Source organism: Dipodomys merriami, unplaced genomic scaffold (assembly GCF_024711535.1).
Source record: "Dipodomys merriami isolate MVZ:Mamm:240054 unplaced genomic scaffold, mDipMer1.0.p SCAF_112, whole genome shotgun sequence".
Lineage (NCBI taxonomy): Eukaryota > Metazoa > Chordata > Mammalia > Rodentia > Heteromyidae > Dipodomys > Dipodomys merriami.
In genome coordinates, this window is record NW_027202405.1 from 2921217 (window position 1) to 2937500 (window position 16284).

Below are 16284 nucleotides of genomic sequence, written 5' to 3' on the forward strand. Positions count from 1 at the left end.
GGAGATAAGAGTCTCACAGACTTTCTTTCCCATCTGGCTTCAAATTGTGATCCTGAGATCTCAGCCTCCTGAGCTGCTAGTAACAGGCATGAACCACCAACGCACAGCCTGAAATTTAGTTTTAAAGAAAAATGTTGAGACTGGAAATGTGGCTTAGTGACAGGGTGCCTGCCTAGCATGCACAAAGCCCTAGGATCAATTTCTCAGCATCACATAAACAAAAAAAGCCAAAAGTGGTGCTATGGTAGAGTGCTAGCCATGAGCAAAAAGAAGCTCAGGGACAGTACTCTGGCCCTGAGTTCAAGCCCTAGGACTGCCAAAGAGAAAAAAGAAAAGAAAAAAAGAAAAGAAAGCTATAAAATGCTGGAGGAAAAATTTTAAGAAAATACTTAGAATGTTACCTTTCTAGTCCCTGAAGCTCAGTTTCTCAGTTACACTTCAACTATGGAATTACTTTTTAAAACACCAGGAAAATATTTGGGAACCAACACATACATTCTGTCTATTGACAGAAATAAATACATACTTCACATGTTAATGAGAAATGAAAAAGCTCCATAGCCATGACTTAAATACTCTTTTATCCAGTTCACTAGCGTAGGAGCCTTTTCTTCCCACCCAACTAGCAAAAGATCAATCAGATGAAGCCTCCATTTCCATTTCAAATACCAGAACTTTTGCAGAAAAACAGATACAAACAGATATTTCAAAATTCAAAACCAGAGTCACAATAAAAAGTGAACTGCAATCCTAACTGCATGTAATGATTCTCCTAGGAGTTTCCATTCTCTCTTCTCCCATGCTCCCTTTTCCACAGCATCTACCTACTTCTTACAGACACTCCTTTATCTCTACTTTCCAAACAAAAGTCACTAATGAGATTGCCACAGATAAATGTTAGAATTGGTAATAAAAAGATTGTTGGTCATATCAAAAAGATCAGTTTCAGGTGAGTTTCAGGATTCCTGATTATAATAAAGGCATAAGAACAAATAAAAATATAATTTTCAAAGTATAATTATATATAGTATAATTTTCATTTTTCAGGAAAGTTAGACAGGAAGAAAATAAAAACAGAGTAACCACTGGTCTAGAGTATCAGGCCAGTATGGAACTTTTTATATGGATATGGCCAGGCTTAAGTGTTCCAGAGAGTAGCCCTGACTACACAGGAGAGAAAGAAGAGTTGAAAAGAGGAAACAACAGCTCGGACCCAAGTGGTGAATGATTAAGTTCTAGATCTAGAAAGTGCAGGTTCCTTGGACAGAGGTAAGTTTCACAAATGAAGTATCAAGGCATCAATGGATTTCCCTACCCACTTCATTGTTAGGGTTTCCGTTGCCTGCAGAAAAGAATTAATACAGCAGAACTCCCGTCTTTACAAACAGATGTTTTTAAAGTCAGACATTAAAGCACTGGGAACCTGGATTTCAGGAGAACTTCCATCATTCCAAGAAGCGCTGAGAGGGCTTTTGCTGAACAAGTTTGTACAAATAATGTAGTTTATGTCCTTTACGAGTCTGAGATCCTGGTATATACTAAGTAGAGAATGCTTCTACCGATCACTCCCAGTAAGAAAGACTAGGCACTGAGTCTCTCTTTTCCCTGTGGAATGCATTTCACTCAAGCTGTCATCTTCCCTAGCAAGTTTTCCTCCTACTGAATACTTAAGTAATGACATTAATCACTCCAATAGTCAGACGTCAACCACCCCCATTCAAAGGACAAGATATCTAAATCCTATTGTCTAAATATGGTATTCCTGAGTCCATCCGCATATCCCAGTTCCACTGCCACACCTTTAATTCACACTGCAATCATCACTATTTGCTTCAATCACTGCACAGCCTCCTCTTGCCTTAACACTTCTCCTCCATGGTATTCCCAATCCAAGTAACAATACTATTTGGGGGTACTTTTGACACAAAAAATGGTAAAGCTAAAGCACATAGTAAAATAATAGTAATAATGATAGTAAATAATAGTAGTAGTAGTAAAAAAAATAAAGGCATATTTTAGAACTAAGAGTAACTAACATAAAACTGTCTCCAAAATAATATACCTGCAATCAGGTATATTATATAATCAGCTGCAATCAAACTTTCATAAATTTCCTTGCATTTATCTCTACCATCTACTTAAATCCCTTGTACTCCTTCTACCATTTCCTCTAGCTTTCTAAATATTCTACTCTTTTGTAAGAAATAGTAATAACCGTGGGAAAAGAATAACCTCATGACAGAAAATGATCACATTTCAGGACATCTCACTAAACCGCAGGAGCAGAAAGCAGGCCTATACAGGAGGTGAATCTAAGCACTAGAAAGTGGATTTCTGGGTATAATAAAAGATTGTCTCACTCCTCAGGTAGATAGACAAAATTATGCAATAAAAATTAGAACTGTATTCAATACACAATGCACTATGTTATCAGATATCTATCATCTACTTCATTTAGCTGTTAACTTTAAGAAAAGTTAAATTCAGGAGAAAAGATAAATCCAATAGGGTGTAGGGTAGGAAAAAAATCAAGTGAATATTTAACCTAAATGTTGAGTCACTTTTTAAAAATGACTTTCAGAGAAAGAAAAACAGCACCATTAAAAGCCATTTCAGAGCTATTCCTTTTAGGTATTATAGGACAATGATTCAAATTGTTCAAAACAAAAGTAAAATATTAACATTTAATATTTAAAGTGTTTTTAACTAGTCCTTTACTTTGCAATGCTATGAAAACAAAATCTCTTAATTCTATTTAAAAATAAAATACTAACAACATGAAGTTATATGAGGCTTTTATACAATCTATTGAAAATGTCATAAACAGATTTAAAGTTATGCAAGAGCTACTAACCCACATGACATTCTAAATTTAATTTATACTAAATAAAAGATGGAATTCAGTTTTTCTGTTATATTAATCACACATATTTCAAGCTCTGGTCAATCCTGTGTGACTAGGACTTCCATCCCTGGCCAGTGCAGACATTCTATCACTGAAGAAAACATCAGAAAACACTAATGAGAAGCCAGAGAACACACTCTAGCAGGTCATCACATTTAACAGACTGAAGGGCTACTCTTTTTAGAACCATCGAATCTCTTATAGAACAAAAAGAAAAATCTATGGAATAGACCAATATTTCCACCACAAGTGCACAATTTGACTTTTAGTATGAGAGACTCAAAAGACTTAAATGGAAATAGATCTTTCATCCATTTTCTTCTATTATCTTTACAAAAGCAGAGCCAAGTTTACTTTAAGAAACTAAGTATAGCATTAATAACCTTTTTGATATCTTATCAAGAGAACTTTTTACAAGTTGAAGTTGAAGACAAAGACTCAAGCGTGACCCATGACATACATGAAATATAATATATGACCAAGGTGGTAAAAAATTGTAAATAACTTATAATGAAGTAATTCTACCTGCAAACAAACAAAATTTCTGGTAAGAATAAAATCTGTTTTTTATTAGAAAAGTTACCATTAATCTGTTAGAAAGATTTTAAATACTTCCACTGAGGTTTTTATAATAGAAATTTCTATCTGCACCTAAAACACAGGGGAAAAATCATCTTGTTCTTTGTTTTATTTCTTTGTCTGTCCTAACAAAATCAGTCTATGTTCATATGACAAAAGATTTTCATTTCAATGGAAACCAGAGGTAAAATGTGGCAAAACTTCATTTCAATGCAATTTTTATTCAACTTTTCTAGTACCTGTAACTTCTCCAGGTAATTCCTATCTCACTTGTCAATATCCCTCTCTTCTCGGGCTGCTCAGTGCTCTCGATCCTTTCTTTCAGTTCAGCCTCTACTCTGCGCATCCAAATACTCCAAGTTGCAGAACCTTTATTTCATCTAACTTCTAAAATCAAGTTTCATCTCTAAATATATAAATTATATTTATTGACCAAAGCTAATTAGCGTAAGTTCTTAATATACTTCACATTTTTGAGTTTTTATTACTATTAGTCATGCCATGTTCTTTTCAATTTTGATGTTCTTATGCATTGTTCTACTAATGTAGATAATTTGGTAACTTATTTTACAATATTAGTCTATGTTTGATATAACTCAAACCAATCATATCAGGTACCGAAGTATTTATAACTGTGTTTTTTCATGACACGTCCACTCACAAGCATGAGTATATTTTATAGAAGCAATTCCCTTATGATTGCCTCTTGTGAATCAGTTATATCTTAACACTTAAAAATACAGCTTCTTTCTGTGACTTAAATGGTAGAGTACTAGCCTGGAGCAATAAAGCTGAGGGACTCAGGCCCTCAATTCAAGACCCAGGACCAGCACAAAAACAAAATAAAAATAAATAAATAAACAAAGCTTCTCTCAAGCTAGTTTGTTATTCATACCAATGTACTTACATATTTTCTAATTGTAATCCTATCTTTAAGTCTCTATGTTTATCTACTTGATGTTTCATAGGGTGGCAGTTTAAGGTCACATAAAAGTGAATTGCTTCATTATGCAATACTAACTATCACCATTCAACTTCGCATATTTAATATACACCATATATCTTTTTATGATATTATGTCTTAACATAAAAACTGATAGAGAGACTTACCAGGGATTTATATTTCTTTTCAAGAAGTCTTAGTACTGTAGTTCTGCTATAATATGCGTGCTAAAATTAAAGATAAATAGTATTTAATGTTCAAACTATGCCACTTAAAAATCTTTTCTGCATCATTCCAATCACATCATAAACACAAAAAACATAAATTTAAATGATTATAACCAACTGCTTGCAGGTTTTTCTATGCACATTGAATTAGGAAGCACAGCAATCATAAAAATGGATCATTTGTTAACAGACCAGTAAAAAAAAAAAATCATAGCAATGGTGTCCAATATCTATGCTAAATTATTTTAAAATCATCACAAAAATAGTACTGAATTCATGCTATTCAATAAAGGCATATGTCATGGTAGAAAAAAATTACTTAAAAAAAGAATCAGGTGTGCAAGGAAGAAAAGATTTAGGTTAATTTAATTAAACTGAGCAAACATTTATCAAACACTGCAATGTAGACTGCATAAGTGTTAAGCTCTAGAAACTGAATTGTAGTCTGACTAATTTGGTATTCATTGTATAGTTTTGATAACAAAAGGCAAAAAAAGACCCTTCAGCTAGATAAAACTCAATTCTGTGCTAGATAATACTTGATTCTGTGTTGGGCAATACATGAATGAGCCATTGCTTTGCACAGTAAGTCTGCATCTCCTCCCTTCTAGGCAACAAATACCTGAAGCCAGAAAGGCAGAATGAGAGAAGCAGAGATGTAAAAGCAGAAGTCAACACAGAGGCAACCACTTTTAGACACAGCTTTCTACTTTTTAACCTTGGTGGAAGAAAGTAAAAGTAATAAGAGCTCTCTATAACCCCAAGACTTCAAGGGCTCTACAGGAAACTGCTACATTTAGGCATTGACCACACTCCCCAAAAATGTAGTTTGGAGAGGAGGCAAACTCAGACATTTGACTCTTCTATGCCCAAGAAAAATGATCATAGAGTCCTTATATCCTACCAAATATATTTTACAATGCTATTGTTTTTCTTTAAACTATAAAATTACATTTTGAAGAGGTCATTCATCTGAAGTAAATTCAAATGAGTTACCATTTAACTATCATTCTGAAGCTGCAACTCACTAGGGGAACAATCTTGTACAAGTTAACTTCTCCATGCTTTAGTTACTACATCTCAAAAACAAGAATATTAGCACCACCTACGTCATATATTTGCGTAGGAATCAAATGAGTTACACACATGATTAGAACTTACAGTATCCAGTAATCAAATATCAGCTCTTCTTTAAAAGGCATTGCAAAAACCATTCAGTTTTTCCTTACCATCCACTTTTTGAACCACACAGCCTTCGTGTCAACTAATGCAAAAAAGTAGATGGGATCCAAAATCTTTTGTGAGACGAGATGGCTTTGATCATGCTTAACTGATAACAGAGACAAAGTACTCTCCACAATTTCTTCCATATACCTTTAAGTTGGGAAAAGAAGTGATTTTTTAAAAAAATAAATAATGTACAAAGATCCATATGTGGAATATGGTGATCTACTTTCAACTATGGAAAGGTCAGATGGCATATACTCTTTAGAAATTTCTGTAGATAGGATTCACACTACCTAAAAGCTCGTGCTGGTTTCTGTATCAATCCAAATATAGCTCTCCTTACAAACTACATTAGAAGTTGTAGAGCTGAAAGGAAAAAGTTTAAAGAACACTTAAGGAATTTGTCCAAAGTAGCAAAGACCAATAGAAACTCAAGACCACAACATCCCACTTCTACCTTGTGATAACATGGTTACCGGTATGGAACCATTCATATAGAACAGTTCAAGAGACGAAAAGCTTTATACATATATCAATACTTGGCCAATCATGTAAATTAACTAAAACTATTTTTCCTCTCTCTCTCTCTATTTGAAATGTTGTGTTTTACATTTACATAAATTAGGAGACTTACTTATCTGGGTGACGAATCCAGAAAGATGGAACCTCCTTCTGATACTCATTTAGAAGACGAACCTATAAATAAGGGTAAACAGTTCTCAAAAAAAATGAGAATTCTTCAATAGACAAGTAACTTTAAAAAAAAAGCATCCTCTAACAAATGGATACCTTTTTAAGTAAGCGATTCACATTGGGATTTGTTATGTCCAGACCAGCTGAAAGAATCAGAACATGATGTTCTCTTGAAAGAAAGTGCAACTCCAAATATTTTGCTGAAAAGTAAAAATATAAACCATTATAACTTTTACATACAATGGTTTCTGAAAAAACAAATTCTTGGGAAATTTCCTTGAATACACATAAAACAGAAAAATAGCTTTAAATTCTTTAATAAACATACCTAAACTTATATAAATTTCCTTGGTCATATGAAACGGTGAAAGTGTAAATGTTTGTGCATAGAATTTTAAAATCCGGTCCTGCAGAAATGAGAAAAAGATGTACAACTAAGATTATTATGAGACTGAAAATAAATATTTTTCAAATAATGAAACTCAGAAAAGAAACACAAAATACCTATTCAGAAACCTGATTAAGAATGTATCTATAATAATGGATGACTTGGAAGGAAGTGGGGAAGGCAAAGGGAAAAGGAAAGGGAGAAAGGAAGATGGAGGGTAAATAATATTGAAATATATTGCAACTATATATACAAACAGCATAAAGAATATCAATAAAAACTGTTGATCAACAAGGTTCAAGAAATAAAAGTGAGTTGGGTTAAGGAAGATAAAAGAGGATGGATTTTGTTGAAAAAGATTATTAACAAATGTAAAAATAAAGCAATGAAACCTCTTGAAATTGGATTAGGAGGTGGGAAGAGGTGAGGGAGGATGATGGAGCACTGACTGGAATTCATTGTATATATTGTACATGTGGAATGACAATGTGAACTCTCACTTTATACAGCCAAAAATACATGAACTTATAAAAAAACAATAGATCCATAAAAAAATGAAGTTGATAAAGGTAGCTTCAGTAATTAGATATTTAGAGAATTCTGATAATCATGCCTATAAAAAAAAACCTGTTTATATCGCTTAAGATGAAATGTTCACAAGAACTAGTTCCTCAAATGACTAAAGGTATCTTCTACTAACAGCAAGAAATTCATACTGAACATAGTAATGCTTGAGAAAATCTCTTTCACATTTTAGCTACTGTGAGTTTCACTCAGTTTCATCTACTAGTCCTTTAGGACAGGAGATGAAGAAACAATCAAGTACAGTAATTTGGATCAAGCACAAATTTTAAACAAAAGAATGTCTCACTTTGCTTTCTACCTAAAAATCACTGATTCTATTACTATTTTCTCTCTATCAGAATTGTTTCCAGTTATGAAACTGGTTTTTGCCCCATAATGATCTTTAATGGCTAAATAATACAGCTTATACTGACCCATTAGGAACATTGGTGTGCTCATACAATTACAATTTCAAAAATAAAGGAGATCTACTGAGGCATGATTCTATCTTTGTTAAGTAATGGGGGGAAAAGTAAAGGAAAGTTCATAGTTGCATATTTTTGTTGGTAAAAAGCCTTGAAATGTTCAAGGTGACCCTAAAATACCTTTTTTTCTCCCTTGAAGTCCTTGTATCAAGGATTTTATGAAAGTCTGTAATACCCTCTGGTGTTGGTAAGTTTGAACTGCATCCAAGTTTATTAAGTAAACAAACACCTTCTTTTCTTTTGATAACAGTAACAAAAAGCTGGGTACTGGTGGCTCATACCTATAATCCTAGCTACTCAGGAGGTTGAGATATGAGGATCATGATTCAAAAGTAGCCCAGGCAGGAATGTCATGAGACTCTTATCTCCAATTAGCCACCAAAAAATACAGAAGTGGAGCTGTGGCTCAAGTGGTAGAGCACTAGCCTTGAGTGCAAAAGCTCAGGGACAGGCCCTGAGTTCAAGCCCCATGACCAAAAATAATAACAAAAAATAGCTTCTAAATACTTCCATTTACCAGTCTATCATCAGTGACTGTACACTGTGATTTTCAACAGAAGATGTACTGAGATGACTATTTATTTACCATTTGTACCCTCTACCACAATGAAAGTTCTAATTTCCTAAAACCAATGTTTTTTTTTCAATTTTATATACAGAATGTTCCAAAAATAAAAACTAGAAATGTACATGCTATAGATTTTTCTAACACATTTATTAAAAAAACAAAAATTGTAACTCTTATGCTAATGCCACACATTCTGTACAAAATACCACATCCATTTTAAAATCAAGCTTTTCTTCACCAACACATCAAGATGAAAAAGACCTGTTATAATAAAGACAAGTTTGGATTTAAAATGTGATGCTTATTTACAGACTTTCACTTATAATCCTAGCTACTGAGGAGGCTGAGATCAGAGGAACATAGTTCAAAGCCAGCCTGGGCAGGAAAGTCGGTGAGACAATGATCTCTAATTAACCCCCAGAAAATCGGAAATGGTGCTATGGCTCAAAGTGGTAGAGCACTAGCCTTGAGTCATAAAGCTTAAGGACAGCACCTAGGCTCTGTGTTCAAACTGCGCAACCAATAAAAAGAAAAAAAATGATGCTCACAGATGGTCAAGATTTTTTTTGAATTGTGCACTTGTTAAAATGGACTTACTTTCATTGTATAATAACTATTTATGACCCAGATGCATATCAAGTTTCATAATTATATCTCTACTGATTTCATAATTTTATAATTTCTGGAATTTTCTATATTTGCTTTATGATTCATCACAAAACAGTTTTCCAAACTCTTAGCTTTCACCTTTCTCTCTCTTCTTCTTCTAAGCACTTAAATAATAAAAATAGACACAAATCCAGAAGGAACATTATAAAAGCTCTTTGGAATTAATCAAACAATACTGTTCGTTTTTTGTTTTGGTCGGTTGTGGGGCCTGAACACTGGGCCTCGGCACTGTCCCTCAGCTCTTCAGCTCAAGGCTAATGCTCTACTACTTGAACCATAGTGCCACTTCCAGCTTTTTCTGCTTAGGTGCTGAGGACACGAACCCAGGGCCTCATGCATGCGAGACAAGCACTCTACCACTGAGCCACCTTCTCAGACCCATACAATAGTTTTTAAGACTAAATTTTCATATATCATGAACTATTTTAATTTAGTACAAAAGCAGTATTACAAATAGTTGAATATTCCTTCACAAGATAAAACAGAACACACAGTAACCATCTATTATTCATCCATGAAGTATGATATTGACCCTACTGCTAATCTAATTATTAAATAGTAAGTTAATTCCTAAAAAGAAAATTCAGTTAATCCAAAAGCTAAAACTGAAAGTATTATGAAGGTACTATGAAGGAAAGCTATCAAATCCTATTTAGCTCCAGAGGGGTGGAGGAACACGAATTATTCTGTAAGTCTCTCCTTACACTAAATACAGGATCTGGATCAGAAAGCGACACTGTCAGTTTTTCACAGAGAGTTGTCCAGTTTTCACAGTTCAGGACATCCGATGGAGGAGCCGAGCACAATGCTTGTAAGGCTTCATATCTCACCTACAAGTTTGAAAAGAAGATTTTCTTTAATAATTAGCCACTGGAAGAATTTTATCTATCCAAATATAATACTTAACCAACTATTGAAAGACAGAGACTGAATGACTTTTAATGAGACATTTATAAACATTAGAATCTCTTCACAAAATAACTCTAAAGAACTCATTTAAGTGCAAAACAGATTTAAAAAATAAATCAACTTGCTATTTTGTATAAAGCAAAATTCATACACTAAATGTAACTAATGAGCCAGTGTGTGTGGTTCAATCTGTAATTTAGCACTCAGACTGAGATAGGAGGATTACAGTTTCAAGCCAACCCAGGAAGATGAATCCTAGAGACCCAAGAGAAAAAAAGCCCAAGTGAAGGTATAGGTCAAGTGGTACAGCACCAGCCTTGAGGAAAAGAAGATCAAGCAAGAACTCAAGGCCTTGAATTCAAGCCCAAGTAAACCGCACTGAATGAAGTAAGGAAGAAATGATTAAGACCACGAAATGCAATGTCACAAGCCCAAGACAAATAGAAGAAAGGATCCAAAATATACATAATTATGTATATAGATAACAAGATAACATTAATCAAACTAAGGGACTACTTAGGAGAAGGGGAGAAGAAAGGGAAAAAGAGTGAGTAAACTGTGATACATTGTAAGTATGCATGAAAACAACATAAAGAAACTCACAAAACTAAGGCTGAAAAAAAATCTGTAAAATCTTATTGTATTTTCTACCTCAGATTTATTTTCAAGTGAAATAAGATATTATAAACTGTAATTTGTAAAAATCTCTTAAACATAAAGAGAAATAATTCTATATAATTTCTTTTTCAAAATCTTTTTTTCCCTAATAAATAAATTACCAGTTTTACAAGGAATGGTTAGGAGGATGTTAGTCAAATATAAAATTTCAGTTACAAGGAAAAAGTTCAAAAGATTTGTTGTGCAACATGGTAATTGTAAATAACAATGCATTATATACTTAAAAATCAATAGAATTTACCTATTCACACCAAAAATGTTAGTGGCTCAATTTAATCACCATTCAATGTATACATTTTTCAAGGCATGTCATACATGATAAACAGGCAAAGTCTATTTTATATATATTTTTTTTGGGGGGGGGGGAGACTTCGGTCGTGGGGCCTGAACTCTGGGCCTGGGTGCTGTCCCTCAGCTCTTCAGCTCAAGGCTAGCGCTCTACCACTTGAGCCACAGCGCCACTTCCGGCTTTTTTCTTTTTGCTTATGTGGTGCTGAGGAATCAAACCCAGGGCCTCAGGCTTGCAAGGCAAGTGCTCTACCACTGAGCCACCTTCCCAGCCCCCTATTTTATATTTTTAAACAGATGCTCACATTTTCTAGAAATAGAACAAACAACTAGTGATTTTTTTCCAAGAATTGTTAAGTAAAATATTATAAACAGTCGGGCCCTGGTGGCTCATGGCTATAATCCTACCTACTCAGGAGTCTAAGATCAGAAGATCACAGTTTGAAGCCAGCCCAGGAAAAAAACTTCCAGTGAGACTCTTATCTCCAGCTAACCACTCAAAAACCAGAAGTGGCACTGTGGCTCAAGTGGTAGAGCACTAGCCTTAAGCACAAAGAGGCTCAGAGACAGCTCCCTGGCCCTGAGTTCAAGGCCCACAATTGACAAAAAAAAAAAAATTTCAAAGAAACAGTAAAGAATAGCTTTGAGCTGTACATATTTCATCCCTACAACATGGAAGAAAGGGAAAATAAAAATTCCTCTAACCATGACACTTCTCTAAAGAAAAGTCTGACCTTTCATTTCAAGATTGGAAAGTTTACAAGGGATATCAGTGTGGGGATGAACATAACCAGTAAGGCCTAGCTCCAAGACAACAGCTCAGTTGCCACTGGTTGCAGTGTGGTACACTATAAATATGTAATGTAAGACTAACTAAATGAGACAGCTCTCCTTTAACTTACCTCTTTAGGCTGCCCAGGATCCAATTCATCTAAAATCAGTTGTAATTTTCCTTGACAAAATTTATAACTCTGTAACACAATAGACACAACAGACAGCAGTCACTTAGTAAACTTTTTTTGGGGGGGGGGGTGGGGGGAGAAGGAGCAGAGGGCAGGGTGGTAAGGATCCTGGAGATTGAACTCAGGATCTGAGCTTTTTGCTCAAGGCTAGTATTCTACCACGTGAACCACAGCTCCACTTCTGGCTTTCTGAGGATTCATTGGAGATAAAAGTCTCACAGGCCAGGAGCTGATGGCTCACACCTGTAATCAGGAGGCTGAGATCTAAGGATCACCGGTCAAAGCCAGCCCTGGCAGGAAAGGCCAGGAGACTCTTATCTCCAATTAATCACCAGAAAACCAGAAGTGGTACTGTAGCTCAAGTGGTAGATCACTTGCCTTGAGTTGAAGAGCTGAAGGACAGTGCTCAGGTCCAGAGTTCAAGTGCCATGACTGACAAAAAAAAAAAAAAGCATCACGGACATTCCTACCCAAGGCTGGTTTTCAACTGCAATCCTCATATGGCAGCTTCTAGAGTAGTTAGGATGACAGGCATGAGACACCGGCACCTGGCTCAGTTAGTAGACTTTTAGAAATATTGCTATAATTATTTTGTCAAAATAATTTTAAGGACAGTGTGCACTCTGAACAAGCAGAGACTAATCTATTTTGATACGGTAGCAAAGTTATAATTTTTGTTTCCCAAGACTTTTAAATGAGAACAAAGTGTCCCAACGGAACAGCGTACCATCATATATATGAAAATTAGTGTTTGCTGAGCACTTGCAAATATGTAGAACACTGTAAGTCTCAAGAAAACATAAAACCAAAATATTGCATACCCAGAAATATGAGATAAATAAAACAGAGTTAAACAACATAAACAAATAAAAAGGCACAAATACAAAGAGCCCAAACAGTTACAGTTCTGCTTGAACTTTCTTACTACCTAGTTCCCTGTACTTTTTCTTAGCCTTTCTCCATAGTTGTCTCTTTTACTGTAATAAAAACCCATGTCTAAAAAAATGTTCACAGTAGACCCATAGAAATATTGGAGAGGGGCTGGGAACGTGGCTCAGTGGTAGAGCACTTGCCTTGCATGCATGAGGCCCTGGGTTCGATTCCCCAGCACCACATAAGCAAAAAGAAAAAAAGCTGGAAGTGGCGCTGTGGCTCAAGTGGTACAGCGCTAGCCTTGAGCTGGACAGCGCCCAGGCCTAGAGTTCAGGCCCCACGACCGGACCCAAAAAAAAATTTTTTTTAAAAAGAAAGAAATATTGGAGAACCGGGTGCCCGTGGATCATGCCTGTAATCCTAGCTATTCAGGAGGCTGAGATCTGAGGATGGCTGTCCAAAACCAGCCTGGGCAGGAAAGTCCATAAGACTCTTATCTCCAATTAACCACCAGAAAGAAAACTGGAAATAGCGCTGTGGCTCAAGTGGTAGAGCACTTGCCTTGAGCTGAAGAGCTGAGGGACAAAGTCCAGGCGGAGTTCAAGCCCCATGACTGACAAAAAGAAAGAAAGAAAGAAAGAAATATTTCCCCCACCAAAGGCAATTTAAATATACATAGTATCTGAAGTCCATCATCTAAAAGTAACAACAATTAAAATATTAATAGCTGAAAATGAATGTTTTAAACAAATTCTATACCATGTCAATTCATACTAACTCTGAAATATGAGAAATCAGATGCTGAATAATTTCATCAAGTGACACAGATATCAGAGCTCCCCTTCCTTCTTTCACTATACTCTCCTGAGGAGTTCCCAACAAATTCTTTGACTTTGAGCTTGTCACGGTGACTCCTAATTCTTAACAGTCACTTGATCTACAGATTACACAAGTAATCCAATATTTATCTAATACTAATCTAAGTTCATCTAATACTTTCATTTGAAGATTTAGTAATCACTTCAAATTTCATACATCCAAAATAGGATTCTTGACTTCATTTTCAATCCTCAATCTGCCCCCTTACTCAAGACTTTTCCATCTTGACAAATGGCCCTACCACCTATCCAGATTTTCACTGAGATCAGTTGAGACGCTATGCTTTCCCTCATTTTATACAATATTAAATAATACAAAAACAATCCCCAAGTTTCACTCATCAGAAATCCAACTATCAATGTCACTTCCTCACTACAACACTACCCCAAGGCAGATCTTGTTCCTGGAAAAAAAAGGGAGCGGGGGAGAAAGTAAGGGTTAGTGTGGTAATTCACAATTGTTCCCAGCTACTCCAGAAGCAGAGGTAGGAGAATCAGATGTAGAAAGATCACAGTTTGAGAATAGTGAGGAAAAAGTTTGTGGGAGACCATATCTGTAAAACAAACTGAAAGCAAAAGAACTGGGGTAAGGTTCATGATGTGACAGCCTATCTGCATAACTAGATCAAGGCCTTGAGTTCACCCCCAGTACCAGAAATAATAAGGTTGTTTGTTTGTGTCTGCCAGTATTAGGTGTTGAACTCAGGGCCTGGGCACGGTGGCTGAGATTTTTTGCTCTAGGCTAACACTCTACCACTTGAGCCACAGCTCTGCTTCTGGCTTTTTGGTGGCTAATTGGAGATAACTTTCCTGTCATGCCTGGTTTGAACCGTGATCCTCAAATCTAAGCCTCCTTGGTAGCTAGAATTACAAGAATGAGCCACCAGCACCCAGCTAAGCAAAAGGTTTTTCACCTAAGTCTATCATAAAATTCCTAGATGTTTTAATTATGTTTTCACCCAATGAAAGAACTTTTGTACTTTTCCTCAAAAGTGTTACACTGAGAAATAACAAAATCCGTTAATATTTAAAAATGTTAAAAACTCTTAAGTATTAGCTAAAAATAATATTACCACTGTTAATCAAAGAAATTAGTTCGGTTTTCTGGTGTCAAATTGGCTCCTCAAGAGATTACTATTCAAATAAACAAATATTAAAATTAAAGCAAAATGAGCTCACACCTGCTCCTATCCAAATTTCCAAACCACCCACTAACTTAGACCTAACTCCAGAAAGAGGAGCATCAGCTCTATTGTGTTCATCTCTTAAATCCTTATCTTTCTCTTTCACTTCTACATTTTTAAGATTTTAGGCCCCTACATTTTTCAGTGTGCAATACAGGTTAGGCTGTAGGTAGGTAGTCCTATTGTTCTAGCTGATGCTGTTGAGGAAAACACAAAAGTCTTGGAATCAATTAGTACAAAAATCATCACCAAAAAGAATCTGGCACAATTTTGAAGATTTTAGAAGAGGCCAAGAAAATAGATTGAGTTCAAGATATTATTACTATTTGATAAGTAATGGTAAAAATGGAGAAGAGAGAGAGAAAGAGAGATACGGACAGACAGACAGAGACAGAGACAGACAGACAGAAAGACAGAGAGAGTAGTTGAAAGCATATACTTTGAAGGATGGAAAAAGGCCATGTACCCAATGAAGGAATAATGCTATCCAAGAAAATTCTTAGTGGAAGAATAAAAGGCCTAGCAATAAGATAGAGCTTGAGTTGTTCCCAGAAAGACAAGAATCTATTTTCCTGCCTTTTTCATCCAGAGCTTGCCTAACTTCCTTGGCTCTTTGTCAACCTCTAACTGCAAGCCAACAGTCACACCACCCCAATCTCCATGTCAGGCTACATAATCCCTTCTCTAACTCCACTCATATTGTTCTTCTGACTACACTGGGCCCACCCTAATAATTCAGGAGATTCTCCCCATCTGAAGATCCTTAATTACATCACCAAAATTCCATTTGCCATATAAGGTTCCATGTTTACAGGTCCCTCATATAAGGATGTGGATATGGACATGTTGGATGGACCATTACTTATCCTACCACAAGTACTAAAAGATGGGTCCTTTGAAGCAAAGACTGATCCTAAAACAGGTTAACATCATATCAGGGTAAAACATGAAAACTATCCTAAACTCAACTTCTCCATATGAAATGACATAAAATAACCTGGGAACTATAAAAACAAAATCTGATGCCTGTGCTATACTACACTAAATACTGAGACAGAAGAGGATGACAGAAAAACTACAAGAGCAAAGAACATGAAATTTGAAATGTTAATGTATATTAGAGGTAATATTCTAACTTACCCATGGCAAGGTATGTCCCAGCACAGCTCAGTTAAACCATAGAGAGCCAGGTGCTGGTGGTTCACTCCTGTAATCCTGTCTACTCAAGAGGCTGAGATCTGAGTACGAAGCCAGCCGGGCAGGA

General features: G+C 35.6%; 1 protein-coding gene across 2 annotated transcripts in view; it reads right to left on the reverse strand.

Annotated features, from left to right (window-relative positions):
• Positions 1 to 16284, reverse strand: part of Tbc1d32 (TBC1 domain family member 32) — a 137312-nt gene that overhangs the window by 102143 nt on the left and 18885 nt on the right. For both annotated transcript variants that reach the window (XM_070015344.1, XM_070015343.1), the window contains exons 4-10: positions 12026 to 12094; positions 9953 to 10078; positions 6903 to 6981; positions 6671 to 6774; positions 6516 to 6577; positions 5884 to 6028; positions 4595 to 4654 (exon numbers count right to left, since the gene is read on the reverse strand). In XM_070015344.1, coding sequence (XP_069871445.1) covers positions 4595 to 4654; positions 5884 to 6028; positions 6516 to 6577; positions 6671 to 6774; positions 6903 to 6981; positions 9953 to 10078; positions 12026 to 12094 — 645 coding nt within the window. The remainder of the gene's footprint in view (positions 1 to 4594; positions 4655 to 5883; positions 6029 to 6515; positions 6578 to 6670; positions 6775 to 6902; positions 6982 to 9952; positions 10079 to 12025; positions 12095 to 16284) is intronic.